Genomic DNA, 15,633 nt, shown 5'->3' on the forward strand with positions numbered 1-15,633 from the left:
TCCAATTCCAGCACCCTTGAAGTTATCTAGAAATGTTGGTGTGGAAATTTCAGTTTGGTGCACAAAGCCAATTTTGAGAGATTTTGCATCAAAATCCATTGCTTAACCAGTTCTGAACCAAATAAAAATCAACTGAACTGAACAATTAACTGAGCTAAAACAGTCAACTGAACAGAACAGTTAACTGAACTGAAACAGTTAATTGAAAAGTTAACTGAACCGAACAGTTAACTGAACTGAAACAGTCGACTGAATTGAAACAGTTAACTGAACTGACCTGAAAATGTATATAAACTTCAAGGTCTTTTTGCACCTTGTAACAATATGTAGACCAGTGTCTGAAGCAACACTTTTGTTCTTGCTACTGATATGGGGGATGTGAGAAACAATAAATGCACATTTGTATGCAAATATGTGACAACAAATGATTTATTTGTGATAGGTTATATTTTCACAAAAAGCTTTCTACAGAGGACCTAGGACATTTTTGTCAAAACAAGAATTAATGATTACCACAAATGAATGTCACTGCACAGCATATTAACACATATTAACAAAAAGAAAGAAAAAGCTTTTGAGGCTGTTTTTTGTTCAGGACATATTCCAAATAATAAATAGATCAAAGTAATTTCTAAAATGATTTAAACTGTTGGTCCTTCAACATTTCGACAAAAAAATACAAGCATCATGAAATCCAATAGTAATAATTACAGTAATAATTAATAGTGACTACGAGGTATATGCTACTGAAAGACGTATCTAAAGCCTGTTTTCATTGCACTTTGCCCCTGAGGGTCTCAAGACATCTCTCCATAACATCTGTTTTTGTTGCAAGCCCAGTCTGTATGATATAATACCTCTATTATATTTTCTGAATGATTGATCAATGGTAATATGAAGTAACCTCAGAAATTTCCACACAACCCACGGGAGACTGATGGACTCAAAACTGACACTGTTTGATTTTAGAGTTAAACTAAACGTCTACCCTCCTGCTCCTATCTGTAATGGTTGGCCCTGCTCTCGAGCCAGAGAGGCGGTCAGCTCATATAGGCAGAACTATGCAACAGTGCACAAAGGCTGGCTAACGCCACAGCTCTTAGGGCCATTTAAAGTCCACTTTCAACTGCACACCTGAGGAGAACAGCTCAGTTGTTTTCCTTTGTGCCTTTGGGTTCATTTATCGCTCGGCCCAACATCCTGTCTGGCAGGAGCAAGCCTTGTCGTCCAGCTACACACAGCCCTGGAGACAAATCAACACACACATCTGGGCTGATACCACAGCATAGAGAAGCACAAGAAAAGCTACAATGATAATTTTCGATAATTGTGACCTACATTGTGATTGTACTTAACAGTAATTCAAAGGGGTTACACACTTGAAAACATGTGTCTGAGCTACCTCCAATGACTGATATCAGGAACAGGTGAGACCCAGTTTTCAGGCATACTCAGAATCAGTGCTGCTTATTACTAGGACTGCTTATAAAGGATTGTCATAGAGCTTGTATTCTAAAGGAAGGAACTCAGACTGTGGCCACTGAATAACAGCTAGTTGCACAGGTAAATAATAAAACATGTTAATAAGAATACCCATTTAATTGCATAAACCATTGTGTTTTTGGTTCTTGTTCAAAGTAGAAAGTAAATCAACTGTAGAAAGAAGGTGTATCTGATAGATTTTAATCCAGTTACCCCCTTACACATTACTTAATCCCAGAGAGACAGATGTTTTAGTGACTGTAACACATTCAGTCATTCATATCATTGAATATCTGCTATACTGAATGGCTGAATATCAGTGACTGTCGAATCCACTTGGATCCTCATAAAGTAAACAAGCATTGAGTAAACGGTTAAAACTTAACCAAGCTTTGCAGAGATTTCCATCTTTAGACCAGTACTTCCCTGCCGTGCTAAACAGAACTCCTATGACTTGCTCTTCATAATCAGCACTTTCTTTATTTGGGAGTCTTTTGTTTGTTTTGTCTAGGCACCCAAGATGTTTACTCACATGATTTTTCATAAATTTAGCAATTATACTTGCTACTGTTGAGTTCCCACAACAGCTCTACAAGAAGAACGCAGCATTAACAGTCATATTAATCAAATTTATTGAAGCCCTATTGTTAATAGCAGTTTTTGCTGAGAAAACCACAAAAGAGTGGGAGAACTGGTCAAGTTCTGGTTCCTACTGAGGTAGTTGGACTTTCAGTATGGTTTAGCTTTCACTAGAGAGTCCAGCTGTGAGCAATGCACAAATAATGTACGCCAACTCAGACATGCTTTATGGTTGGAGACTTTATGCACACATGCCCTTTTACAGCTTCCAAGAGTGACTTGCTGCTTTTGATCCACCTCAGGGAAGATCACATTCATTGTCCATTTAAGGAGTGGAAACAGTGTACCATCCGATTTATCTGACAGATGGGTCCTAGCTCAGCTTAATAGATGCCAAGATTTGAAGACTTACCCCACTAGAAGCACACAGAGGTTTATGATGCTTTTTAAAATTATTTTACCTAAAAGTAACACCACCACTACTAATGTATTTAGCCATGGTATGGCTTGTATATTCAATTCTAATATCCAGATCAATGATTGGGTCATGATTGGCTCTGAACAATCAGGTACCAAATAGACTATTAGCATTGCACTGGGTGGTGAACTAAATGGACAAATACATATGGCCACATGGACATGCAAGGATTTAGGGATCTTGAAGATACTCACTTCATACAGTATTTGTATCAGATGTGTCTGCAGGGACAGCTGAAGCTTCGTTTGGGTTCAGTGTATTAAGCCTCTCCACTTCATCCCTTTTTCCATTTTTTCTTTTTTTTCCACAGAGTTTCAGTCTGCTACTGAAAAAGGAAAGTACAGAAATACTCTTCATTATGTTGCTAGTGTACAGTTCAGTTAATAAATCACCTTAACTGTACAAATCACCTTATAACAACTTCATATTAATATCCAGCATATGTTATTAGAGCATAGTCACTGGTTCAATCTCACTGGTTCAATCTGATAAATACACAGTGGTTTCACACCCGCCCTTTTCAGTCTGATTATGAGGCCAGTGTGATACAATTATTTGTACAATATGGGAGTAACATTATAACATGTGTAGAGAGAACATATGGACATTTCCCACAACAGAAGGATCTGGCCACAGTACTAGATTGCCTCATAAATAGCACTTTGTGATCTGATTACATTCCAGTCATTGGTGCCCACACCTTTTTTAACTCACTGGAATGCGAATAAGGAAATGTGCAGAGAATGCTCTTGAAGAAATGTAATCTTACATTTTAGGCATAACAAAGCAGACATACAAAAAAAATAGATCAAGACTGGAAATTATACCACAGAATGGTACTACATATTTTCATGGAAAAAAGTTGTCACTCACTGTACACAGATGCATGTGAAGACAATGACGAGAAGGAGAAAGACCAGTCCAACTATAACACCAGCAATGACTATATGCTTGCGATCTCCCACCAGCCAGCCAAGGTCTAAATATTCACATCTTGAACCAATATATCCACTTTCACATCTGTATAAAAACCAGACATTTCAACACCATGGTAGAGAAGAAGAAGCCAGAATATGATCAGCCCTGTTCTATAGGGTAGGCATGGGAACAGAACAATAATAAATAGGTAGCATGGCATAATGATAGATTATGACATAAATAATTTATTTTGTAAGGAAAAATTACTGAAAACCACAACAGACTTTAGAAGACCACCACTGCACCTAACTACATGCTCAAGAGAGACTTGCTCCTACATTCTGACTCAAATTAAAGCCAGACCTGTTGGCAGGAAAGGGACAGACAGATCAAAGGCTTACCTGCAGGCTGGAGTGTTCTGCTCCTGCACAAACTGGCAGGTCCCATGGATGCAGAAGTGTTCATACTCCTGAGGACACTTGGAAAAGTGGCCACTCTGTCTGTGAATATCCTTCTCATCTATTCAAGACAGAAATAATTAGCATTAGACACACACTGGAGAGCAGAGCTTACTTTTGAATGTGTATGAATGCAAAGTCCAAAGATTTCCATTTCCACTGCTCCAGATTTCTACCCCAGGAGAGATATCAGTAGACTAGAAAGATAATCACAATCTTTGCTACTACTTTTCACACTGAAAAGACAGCTTGGTGTGAAATAACCAGTGGAGTCAAATTAAAGTATTACCTTTCTGTCTTTGTCAAAATGGACTTTGTGTGTGTTTGTTTTGTTTTTTTTTGTTTTTTTGTGTGTGTGTGTGTGTGTGTGTGTGTGTGTTACTGTACGACGCTAAAGGCTACTGTGGCTAAAGGGCGTGGCAGCAAACCAGCTGCATTTCAGCTGCCTTCTGAAACTCGAAGTCCTGATGCCTTCAGAATGACTTACAAGTTGAATGGAGTAGGATTTGGTTACTACTCCCAAGCATATGTAACATGATATTCTTGTTCAACATCAGGAGATTACCTCACAATATAGATGCTTTGAAGTGTTCTTAACCGAGAATCCTTTGCAAATCTAAAATTTATCTTATTTATCTACAGCATGTCTACAGCATACATAGCATTGTGTAAAGATGTGTGTGAAATGAGCCCATTCTTTTTGCCTGACATCAGGCTTCTTTAAAAGCACTGATCTGAAATATGTGTCTTGTGATGGCTTATAAAACAAAGACATTGAATATTTTTCACCATTATCTTTTAAATTCCTTGTGAATATTTTCTCAGCATGTTCTATGGCAACTGATAGCATGTACACAATAGTTTCATTCACAAGGCTAGAGATATTGTTTTCCTTTAAACTTGCTTTTATTGGTTCATGGCAGATAATTAGAAATGAAATTACAGGGAGGTGCAAGCCCGAATTATTTACCTGCGCAGTCGCTGTTGTTGTCATGGGGACCACAGGACACAGTCTTATTTATTGTGTCCTTTGTGGCATTCCATTGAGCCTGTGAATATTTGCATAGGGCAACAACTACAGGTAGAAAAAAAAACACAGGTGGCAAGATGCACACAAATAAATAAAAATCCATACAAACCCTGAAGCATCTGTTCTCTTAATATGAATAAAGCACAACAGAAATTCCATAATGTACTAAACTATCTATGTGGGGCTTTGACACACATTTATGGCAATTCTTAAACAAAAGCCTTTGTTTTCAGGCCTCTGGATAACAAAAAAAAATATATTTTTAAAGTTACAATTGTTAACATCAACAGCACGTTAAATAGAACAACTTAAATATAACAACTAAACAGCTGATTAAGCTTAAGTATGAAAAAACTGAAAGTTCTCAAAGAAGATTAGCAGCATTCTGACAAACATACTCACGCGCCTAACCACTCCCTCCTAGTGTCATTCATATGCAAAAATAGCAGAGACTTCCTAATGCATACTTGGCAAAATGGGTGCTTTGGAGACATGGAAAGTAATGTTTCTGACTTTTCTCTCGCTAGGAGGCTGAATGATTCTTACCTGTAAATATCCCCAACATTAATTTGTGTGTCTTGTCCATCGGTCATTTGCTACGGCTCCAAATCAATAGTTCATTCTCGAGGTCATCTCTTCATACAGTCGCTACGACATACATGCTACTGCAGTTCCGGCCACTGCGGTCTTCATCGGCGTACATCCAGAATCTTTTCTATGTTTGCACCTATAACTCGTCTTCAAGTGCGTAGTTACATACACATTACACGGCTGACTTGTTTTCCTTAGTTTATTTAGCTTGTCTACGATACAGCATGCCAGGTTCAGGTTGGTTTACCGATTCAAGGGGGCGGTACCGGACGGTTTCTTTCCGCCTACCCGAATATGAGCGGTCACTACTGCGCGAACGATTTATTAATAACCGTAACAACAAGCGCGGTAACCGCAACAACATCAGGGGCAAATGAACTTTAAGTGACACATAAGCAAACAATATAGTAGCTGTCGTACACTGGGTTTCATTGACTGCATCTGGCCTTCTACGAAACTGGCATCAACTAGCCTACTATAAAACGTACAAGCTTAATTAAGTACTACAATTAATCTGTTTATTATTTTATTTTCCCCTGGCCATTGCATACACTTATCACCATAGTCCATTCATGTAATAACCTATAACTGCTCGCAGAATACAGTAACTTTAAAAGTCACAAAAAAATTTATTTATTTGTCTCAAAATAAAAAAAATAAAAAAAAAAAAAAAAGATTTAATTGTCTTCTGAAACATAATGAATACATTATATGTCCATGATTTTCTAGGCCACCTCTGAAAATTCGCGGCGCTGTAGCCAGAAGGTGCCTCATAATAAAAACAACACCCGGTTCAGAGTGTGTGTTTGTGTTCGTTGGCCAGTCGGCCAGAACGCTTTCCCCCATGAGACTGAGGAGATGTGTGGCTGGCACAACCTCCAAGAGTGTGCAACCCTGGTACAAACCAGGCATTATCGAGGGCCACGGCAAACAACGAGCCCTTCAGCCTGTGCCATCCCAAAGTTAGCACTGACCACTGTACCAGGTGAAAACATCCACTCAGACTATAGTATCACGTTAATGGATGGAAGTAAAGATTCCTGATTATTAACAAGAGTACCAATAAATTCATTTTGATAATGTAAATTCGCCATTAATGCAATTTAGCCGTGCTCTTTGAGATTAAATCTCAGTGTAAATGTATTTCTCAAAAATCCTTATTGAGGACCGGATAATGTCCAAAATGTAAAGATATTATGAACAGGAACTGTGCGCTGGAATTTATTACTCATTTGTTTGGTATAAATTAATCAGTATATAACACAATAACAACTCATTGGTGGTAACGGTAGTTCAGGTCCTTGACTTGTAATCGAAAGGTTGCTAGTTCAAGCCACACCGCTGCCAAGTTTCCACTTTTGGGCCCCTGAGCTAGGCCCTTAACCCTCAGTTGTACTTGGTCATAATTGGAAGTCGCTTTGGATAAAAAGTGTCAGCTAAATACCATAAATGTAAATAATTTAGATGAATAGTATGTGACATTGTCCATATATTTACAATAGTCAAACAATTAGGTGATATTCTTCCCAGTATTAAATAATTGTATGTGTTTGCAAATTAACCTTGAACACAAAGAACACTCTTGCATCATAATCATTCAAAATTACTTGAAATGAAAGACAACTTTTAGTCTTAATGGAGAGTATACAGTATGGGAATATTGCCATCTAGTGGACAAGCCACTAGGTTATGGAAACCCAATTATTTAAAGAAGCAATATGTAAATTTTACCACCAAAAATTAACAAACATTATCTATGAAAGTGATTATTATTTTAAAAATTTTAATATAAAATGTAGCTCACACAAGATGAAGAATCAAATTGCTTTGCAGTCCTCAAATGAACAAGTTTATGCCCCATAGAGCCGGTGCCCCCTCATGGAGGTGACCATGTTTGAAACAGATTTAGTATAGAATCTACAAAATATCCAAGCCACTGTGTATCAGTATCATGTCTGTTTCATAACGTGAAGAATCATCATTGAAATAATTCTGAATGAAAAAAAATGTATTGCTCCTTTAATCAATTTATTTAATTAATTAAGTGACGTGCGAAAAGGAGACACAATTTAATTCTAAATATAGTACTTTTAATTTTTAACATTTCTATTAGTTCCTAGTGTATTCAGATCTTATTTTGACCCTCTCCATTTGTAATTTGATCTATTTTAATCAATTATGTTTAATTTTATTTTCTATTTAATTCGATACTTTTGTTTATGTATATAACCTCTTTCTTTTTCTTTGTGCAATAATGGATCTTGGGATGTAATAAGCTATGTAATTTTATTCTGTTATGTGAAACCCTTTGAATTGCCACTGAATATGAAAAGTGCTGTGTAAATAAAGTTGCCTTGGTTTCACTGCTTTGATTGTAATTTTTATTGAATATATAATTTTTAACACATTATTTGAACATTGATCATGGATATCATTATGCCATAGTTTCTAAAATGTCACAGAGAAAGAATTTCCTAAAACTCACAGATCTCTATGTATTCCTGACAGTTGTCTACTTCAAATGATGTCTTATAATTATCTTACTAAAATAGCAAATCTCTCGAGTCTGATTCACATTTTGGAGGCTAATTTTAGACAGCATTAATGTTCTCACCATGCTCTGGAATTATCTGGTCTGCTGAAATTAGCAAAACATATGGCCCCTCTACATACAGAACAGTTCAATCAACACAGGAAAATCTGCAGCGTTAAACAACCGTGTTAAAAATTGACCTTACATATTGCATGTATTCAAACAAATCAAAACATATGGTTTAGCAATTCTTATGTTTATGTTGTTGGAATTGCTAAAAAAATACCTTGCATTAAATTCACTGCCACATTAACTACAGTTCAACTTATTACTACTAAATATTTTTAAATAAACCAAGTCTTTAAAATATAGCCACTTACATATAAAATATCTTTCATAAATTTGAACCATTTAGAAAAAATTGTGGTTTTCATTTGAACTGCCATTTTCCTGTTTAGGTATTAAGTACAAAGCAAACACTTTTATAAAGGTTCAAATTAACAGTACTAATTTGGCTTCTGGACTTCTGGGGCCTAGCCTGACAACTTGCCCATGTTTGGTGTACTTTGACCTGCCTGATGGTCCCTGCTGGAGTAGAGTCGTCCCTGCTGGGCAGTGTATGATGCCATTCATCCTCTCCGTGCCTCTCCCTTTCACTGACAGCTGTAGTATTTAAGTGGTTCCACTCCCATTAGTTACACATTTGAACATTAGCCTCAGCATTTGTGGAAGATGGTATGTTTTTATGAAGACTTTGTAGGTTTTAAAGAGGTTATCTTAAGCTAGAAATAGTTTAATTATATCCATTATCGAGGACTGACTGATATAGTGTTACAGCCTTGTCTACATAATATGAGTTTTATAGATAATTGGACATTTTGAAGTAACAGATTACTAACAGATATAACTAACAGTAACAGATTACACCTTTCAGGCCAGCAGGAAGACCAAGAAGAAAGAGGGAGGTGCCAAGCGTGCCCAGAGGGCTTCCTCTAATGTCTTCTCCATGTTTGAGCAGACTCAAATCCAGGAATTCAAGGAGGTAAGAATTTTATTTTATCAAAATGACACAAAACAAGTATGAGAATCCAACCAAACTATCTACTTGTCAAATCTCTTTTTTAATACAGGCTTTTACACTTATTGATCAAAATAGGGACGGTTTCATTGACAAGGAAGATCTTAAAGACACATATGCATCTCTTGGTTAGTATACCTTTTAGTACCTTATCCGTGATTTCTATACATAAACCCTTGTATCATAGATTGCATATTGTATGTAAATGAGAACCAGTGAAATATGACCGCTTACTCACAGGTAAACTGAATGTCAAAGACAGTGAACTGGAAGACATGCTTAAAGAAGCCACTGGTCCAGTCAATTTCACTATGTTCCTTAATCTATTTGGAGAAAAACTGCATGGTAAGCTATAAATTGAGTATGGATGGCAACTAGGTCAAAGTTGCAATTAATCTGTTGCAAATAATAATAATTTTGGTTTTGTTTGTATTATTTATGCATGTATCTACGAGCATACCTTTCCTGCCACAGTACTTCACAGAACATATCACATGGGTTATGAATGTCTCTGAATATAGGCACTGATCCTGAAGATACCCTGCTTAATGCCTTCAAGATGTTTGATCCTGATGCAAAAGGCTTTGTACATAAAGATGAGTAAGTGTTAATGGCTGAGTTCTCAACATAAACTTGCTCAAGAAGTCACAATTTAGCATCTTTTCTTGAGACGTGAAACTGAAATTTCATCAATGGCATTTTATAAATTCCAGAATACAACACATCCTAATGACACAAGCAAACAAGTTTAGTGCAGAAGAGGTGAGAAACTTAAAAATACAGACATTTAAATGTGCTTTAGTGCCATCTTCACAAACACATCTTAATTGTTTTAATCAAAGGTACGTCAGATGTTTCAGTCCTCAAACATCGACTCAGCAGGAAACCTGGACTACAAATCGCTCTGTTACATAATCACACATGGAGAGGAAAAGGAGGAGTGAGGACCGTGAGCAGAGATCAGCACATCACTGTTAATACTGCCGACTCATGCTGTCATCATCTAATAAAAATCAGTAGTGTGCCACTTTTTTCCACTTTATTCCTTAAAATGAGAGAAATGCCTGAGATTCTTCTGCTGAGCTTCCCAAAAAAAGAGGTTTCATGGATAGAAGAAACCATTGTAAGTATATATGAAAATGAAAGGACTGGCCAATATTGTTACTGGAATCATGAAAATCTGAAAAATAAGTATACAAATGACAAATATCAGACACTGAATGTTGCTGTTCACGGACTTCAGGAACACATGTTACAGAAAACCAATTATAATTTTATTGTGTAGAGATCATATTCAGTATAACAAATATAAACAGTATAACAAACAAATACTGAAATTCAAATTCATCTGTCAAATTGTATAATAAAATATAAAATAATAATAAATGTAATTTTAATTCTGTTAAGGTAATAACTAATCCAGTGTTTATCTCATTAACAAAACATTTACATTCTTTCTTAAATTGCACTGTGATAAGCTTTTTTAAAGTCTTTCAGAAGAAAATAAATAAATAAAACAATCACATAGTTGAAGGTTAAGGTTATTTGGCAAAAATATACATCAAGTTTGAAACTTTCAAGCTCTTTAACCAATTTTCCTCAGACGTGAAAGCCAGACCAGCTACAAATTTCTGATAAGGTCATATTCCCAGATGCTGTCAGCAAACAGCAGCATGGGCTTGTTGCAGAATGTAGAAGGCAAAAGACAGTCCAGGCAGCTTGAGAGGTTCCCCGAGAGGCACCTCTGCTCCACTAAGAGGAGGGAGTGTTCGCTCATCAACCATCTTGAGAAGCGCTCCATTCAGCTTGATAGCCCTGGAGATTAAAAAGAATTCACCTCAAATCATATCAACTTCAATCAAGACCAACCAGACCTAGTGCAAGAATACTAATATGGGGAAAAAATGAGTGTAGTCAACTGTACCTGGAATACAGCCCCTTTTCCCCTGGCTCTGCTGACTGGAGCACAAAAGCCTTAATGCTGCTGTTGGAAATGCGGGCTGGCAAACTGATGTTGATTTGATGTTTGCTTAGGTTTAGGGTGAACAAGGTAACTGCTCCTTGTCTATAACTTGAACTAAGAAGAAATGTTTCACAATAATTTCCTTCTTTTTCATTTTTGAAACAAGTGGTTGTTCATTCATTCTCAGGAGAACCTAGCACATGTTTAAATTCAGTACCTGTTTCTGTTAGTGCAGTGAAGGTATACCCGTAACAGCCGTTTTGGCACCGAATTCGAGAGAACTCCTGCTTTCAGAACTTCAGGTCCTACAAGTCTCTTATACAGCACTGACAGCCAGTAATCCTGCCATGAAGTCTCAGGGTAAGTGGGCTGATATGATTATAGCAAGATAACCACTGGATTTTACTGTGAGAAACACTTTGAACACTACTATATACAGCCAGCCATAGCTAATATGGATACTGGGATGAGGGCAGGAAGAAAACTGCCTAATATACAAACTTAATCAGGAGTATTAGATCTTAATCTAAACAATCAGGAGGATTCATATTTTGTAGATTCTCTATATAGAATATACACACAAAGGACATGGCATTCATTTTTGACTAATGCATAAAACATACCGGAAGTGGATCGAGATTATCATCTACTAGATGGTATGTACCAGAACCAATTAACACCTGTCTCATGACAACATCCAAACCCATCTTAGCAGCAAGTCCAAGTTTATCCAGCCACCTTCGGCAAACAAAATAGTTTCGGAAAATATTTTTCATGTCAGTTGCTGTGTTGAACTACAACCTTAATTTAAAAGAAAAGATTATAACTGATAAGATGTTGAGTAATGTTAGAATAAGTACAGAAAGTCATTTAGAACATTTACTCACATAAATCCAGCAACAAAAGTGTCTGAGAGGCCCATTGCACCCCCACCATATGCTGAGCTCGTCTCTCCAAGCCAGACTTTCTTCATAGGAGACACAGAAAGCACAGTCTGCACAAAAATGAATACAGCAGTAAATAACATAACATCTGTTACCATTAAGCATGCTGTTATGTTTGAATTATATTGATATTAGCACATCTGCACTGCACTGTGATAAGAAAATACAGTGGAGTCTAGAAGCAACTGAACAGTGACAATGTTGGTTGTGAGTCTGTAATCCATCATACTTAAATTTAATGTGAAACTGTGCCGGTGGGGTATACAATATCATCATTAATTTAAAAGGGGTATTCACATCTATATCCATATAAGAATGTTAATGTCTTTTTACATGGTCAGTCTTTGAGGAGACAGAAGAAACTGGGCAAATGCCTGAGTTGTTTCTTGGCCAGCTGTGTCATTGTATTATTCATGCACAAGTGTTCATGTACAATACAGCTAAAGGGTGTAGACTCAATTATAGATGTTACACTGTCCAATTACTTACAGACCACAACTGCAAAATCCATTAAAGCCATGACAGTGTTCTAATCAACTACAAGACATAAAACATACTAAAAATTATACAATTACCTCAAGGACCTCATTAGTTTTGACAGCCAGTGTATCAAGGACTTGAGGATCTAGGAAATCTTCCAAAGATGCATCTCTACCATTGACATAATAGCTAGTATTCAAGGAAAAATAAACAAATATGGTATATAAGGTAAAATATCAGGCAAAGGCTTATTTATAGAGAAACCTACTAGGTGTTGCATTTATATAATTATAGAACCGTTGAAGAGCACAGACTAGACATTCCATGTATAATCATGTACAAGAACAAGACCAGGCATTCTGCTTGCTCATTCAGGAGGCATATGATTTGTAGTGCACATACTGGTGCCAGGTTGTTGCATCAATGGCATCAGCTGCAGTCTCTAAAAACCTATAAAAAACATACCACTGACTTAATTTTACAAGTGATTATCAGGTCTTCATTCTAACAACAATCTGGGACTTTGAGATTTTAAATTAAAAAAAAAATTCTAAAACAAAACCATCAATATCTGCTTTGACCAATTTATTAGCCTCTTACTCTGTGAGTATATCTTTGTGGTGTTCTCGTGGCTGACCAACATCTGGTCCATAGAGCCCTGATGAGTGGTAGAGTTTAGACTCCTGTAGGATGTTTCGAAGATGCAGGAAATCCTGTCCCAGCTGGTGGCCATCTATTCTGATTCCTGCCTTCTTCTCATAGCTATTGGGCTCTGGGGAAACATTAAGTTGTAGAGCAATATCAGGCTCCAATATTAACAGAAAAAAAAAAAAAAATCACTCATGGCCAACACCACAAAGAGTTACCTATTTAAAAATTTTTTTATTAAACAACTGATTGAAACATATCTATTGATTGCAGAACTCTTCAAAGATAGAAGTCAGAGGAAAAAAACAAACATCCAAAGTCAGACCATTGCCTAGCTCCCAGGACATGACGTAGTGTCTGGATTCACAGTAGCTCGTTAGCACCTCAGCATTCTGGCTGTCCCAGGTGTTTCCAGGCGTTCGGAGTAGTGCGTTCAAACCAAAGATCAGGTCCAGTCCAGAGCAGTTTGCAAAGGAGTAGAGCAGGTCAACAGCATATTCTGTAAGACCATGAAAATATAGCAATTTGCATGTTAACATGACCACATTCAACACAATAGGCCCTATAAAATGGAGGAAAACTGGATGTAGTGGGCTACATCGGTTACACTAGAAAAGTACACATTTGTATGTACTCAGTCGTGACAGAATTAACTTGCTTACCAGAGAACTTTACTTTTTTATATTTTCTCTGCAGTTCTTCCTGATGCAAGAGTGATGTTTGTAGTGTCCATTCTTGCTTCAGTTTATCTTCTAACAATGGAGGCAGCTCAAATCTGTCACATGAATACCCTATGAAAAGTAAAAGCAGTTTTTCCCAACACGTTTGTAAGTATCGTAAAAAAAAAAAAAAAAAAAAAATGCAGACTACGATTATGCCCTTATAGATTATGATCAGAGTTAGCTACTCAAGTCAAGAATAACTAAATACATTGCAATTTTTCCCTGTATGTGGTCAATAGAATAGTTTTGCAGATGGGGAGTTTGTGAATATTGTCTTATTACAGCCAAACTGGAATCATGCTGTAATTGTCATCTTATCATATGACCATAAACAAGCATTCTAACATTTCATCCTACAAATCTAGCGGTCCAACATACATGTGCACAACCTCATAACCATTGCATTACTAAGCACTCACACAATGTCTTTCCCGCAGTAACAATGATCACACCAAATACCCAATATATTCAACACTGACCACACCAAATACCCACCAATATAGCCAACACAACATTATAAAGAAACTGATAATCGTACAGTACATCTGTTTAAAATAGTCTGGCACAAAAAAAAAAAGTTTAATTTTTACTTTCTGTTTTATGCTAATTGTCCTTCCTTTTATACTAACACTGGGAGTATTGATCTGCCTATAGTTTTTTGTTCATTTGTTAAAAGGGCATTTTCTGTCACACTGTGCCACCTGTAGGATTATTTCCTTTGGCAGAACTTTCCAATAACGTCACGACAGAAAATCCGGAAAAGTAGCGCAAAAACACCCGGGGTATTATATTCCCACAAGGTAACACAAATCGATAAACAGTATACATATGCTCCTCGGTTGAACATATGGACAAAGTAGGACAAACGCACCACAGCTCTGACGTCGACGACAAAAAAAAGTATACCTTGATAATGAACAGACTTTCTGCTATTGCTCTTTGATGACAAATATTCACTCTGCGGGTTGAATTTCATGAAATCTTGTTTAGTTCCGCCGAATCGTAAAAACGCTGGAGTCAAGGCTTTTGCAAGAGCTCTTAGTTTTGGTGACCTGTTATTTCAGGAATAGCACATAAAGAGAACTTTATTATATTAAAGAAGTCATCAAAACATGCTGAATATATAATATTGAGTTTACTTCGTAACCTGTGACGCCGAAGCAGCAAAATACTGTCAGGATAAGTAACACTCACCCAAGAAGGTACATAAACCTCTCTTCAGCCACTAAACTCGCATCTATAGTCACTGAGAGGAATCTTTCATTCACTCTTTTGTGCACACTGTGAACATTCATATCAAGGCTTACAGATTCAAAATCTTCTGCAAGAAACAACGCTAGGACCGTCTTGGCATAAAGTGCGAGAAAAAGTAGAGTACTAAATAGGGCTAACGGAGCCAATGCCCCCGAGGACTTCATGGCTCCAGGTTGTCCCATCTTATCGTTGTAAGCCCTAGACTACATCCGTACTGTTTTGCCTGTTACTAAATATGGCGAGGAAAAAGGTTTTGACTTAAATAGTCGAAAGTGCAGACTTACTTCCTGTTAGTTATTTGAGTTCATATGGGTAGAACGAAAGTCTACAAACCACCGGTGCGTGTTTGTTCCGTATAGGTTGGGACTGAACTCTCCACAACTGAAAACGGCATCCATAAAAACGAGAATCTACTGTTGCACAAGCTAAGTGCCGATAAAAAAAAAAGTAGGTACAGAATGTGATTCACAGTTAT

At 37.0% G+C, this 15,633-nt stretch overlaps 3 protein-coding genes across 4 annotated transcripts; 1 reads left to right on the plus strand and 2 right to left on the minus strand.

Annotated features, from left to right (window-relative positions):
- Window positions 1-411: 411 nt before the first annotated feature.
- Window positions 412-5,819, minus strand: btc (betacellulin, epidermal growth factor family member). Of its 2 annotated transcripts, none has more exons than XM_026999365.2 (6): window positions 5,492-5,819; window positions 4,886-4,990; window positions 3,859-3,976; window positions 3,413-3,559; window positions 2,734-2,861; window positions 412-1,243 (listed from the first exon to the last, which is right to left on the minus strand). In XM_026999365.2, the coding sequence occupies exons 1-5, from the start codon at window positions 5,529-5,531 to the stop codon at window positions 2,735-2,737; spliced, it is 537 nt and encodes a 178-aa protein (XP_026855166.1). In that variant the 5' UTR covers window positions 5,532-5,819; the 3' UTR covers window positions 412-1,243; window position 2,734. The 2 variants fall into 2 exon arrangements, with proteins under 2 accessions (XP_026855166.1, XP_026855165.1); XM_026999364.2 differs by having other exon boundaries at window positions 2,734-2,864; window positions 5,492-5,817.
- A 3,198-nt stretch (window positions 5,820-9,017) lies between these two features.
- Window positions 9,018-10,338, plus strand: LOC113570755 (myosin light chain 5-like). The gene is made up of 6 exons (XM_026999366.2): window positions 9,018-9,111; window positions 9,200-9,275; window positions 9,388-9,492; window positions 9,669-9,747; window positions 9,861-9,909; window positions 9,990-10,338. The coding sequence occupies exons 1-6, from the start codon at window positions 9,076-9,078 to the stop codon at window positions 10,089-10,091; spliced, it is 447 nt and encodes a 148-aa protein (XP_026855167.1). The 5' UTR covers window positions 9,018-9,075; the 3' UTR covers window positions 10,092-10,338.
- Window positions 10,339-10,537: 199 nt separating this feature from the next.
- On the minus strand, window positions 10,538-15,435 carry hpse (heparanase). Its single transcript, XM_026999363.2, has 12 exons — window positions 15,099-15,435; window positions 14,811-14,956; window positions 13,845-13,973; window positions 13,508-13,681; window positions 13,135-13,306; window positions 12,937-12,984; window positions 12,630-12,723; window positions 11,998-12,104; window positions 11,734-11,848; window positions 11,328-11,452; window positions 11,072-11,224; window positions 10,538-10,962 (listed from the first exon to the last, which is right to left on the minus strand). Exons 1-12 carry the CDS (start codon window positions 15,338-15,340, stop codon window positions 10,806-10,808), a joined length of 1,662 nt encoding a protein of 553 aa, XP_026855164.2. The 5' UTR covers window positions 15,341-15,435; the 3' UTR covers window positions 10,538-10,805.
- Window positions 15,436-15,633: the final 198 nt, after the last annotated feature.

Source organism: Electrophorus electricus, chromosome 6 (assembly GCF_013358815.1).
Source record: "Electrophorus electricus isolate fEleEle1 chromosome 6, fEleEle1.pri, whole genome shotgun sequence".
NCBI classification, from domain to species: Eukaryota; Metazoa; Chordata; class Actinopteri; order Gymnotiformes; family Gymnotidae; genus Electrophorus; species Electrophorus electricus.

Excerpts from the sequence above, each read along its gene's own strand:
- hpse (XM_026999363.2), bottom strand. The coding sequence starts at position 15,340 with ATGGGACAACCTGGAGCCATGAAGTCCTCGGGGGCATTGGCTCCGTTA. Across the intron at positions 12,105-12,629 it reads AAACTAATGAGGTCCTTGAG|ACTGTGCTTTCTGTGTCTCC; the intron begins GTAATTGTATAA and ends ATTTTTGTGCAG. Across the intron at positions 11,849-11,997 it reads ACTTTTGTTGCTGGATTTAT|GTGGCTGGATAAACTTGGAC; the intron begins GTGAGTAAATGT and ends TGTTTGCCGAAG.
- LOC113570755 (XM_026999366.2), top strand. The coding sequence starts at position 9,076 with ATGTTTGAGCAGACTCAAATCCAGGAATTCAAGGAG. Across the intron at positions 9,112-9,199 it reads AAATCCAGGAATTCAAGGAG|GCTTTTACACTTATTGATCA; the intron begins GTAAGAATTTTA and ends TTTTTAATACAG. Across the intron at positions 9,276-9,387 it reads AGACACATATGCATCTCTTG|GTAAACTGAATGTCAAAGAC; the intron begins GTTAGTATACCT and ends GCTTACTCACAG.
- btc (XM_026999364.2), bottom strand. The coding sequence starts at position 5,531 with ATGGACAAGACACACAAATTAATGTTGGGGATATTTACAG. Across the intron at positions 4,991-5,491 it reads AATGTTGGGGATATTTACAG|TTGTTGCCCTATGCAAATAT; the intron begins GTAAGAATCATT and ends TTCTACCTGTAG. Across the intron at positions 3,977-4,885 it reads CAACAACAGCGACTGCGCAG|ATGAGAAGGATATTCACAGA; the intron begins GTAAATAATTCG and ends TGTCTTGAATAG.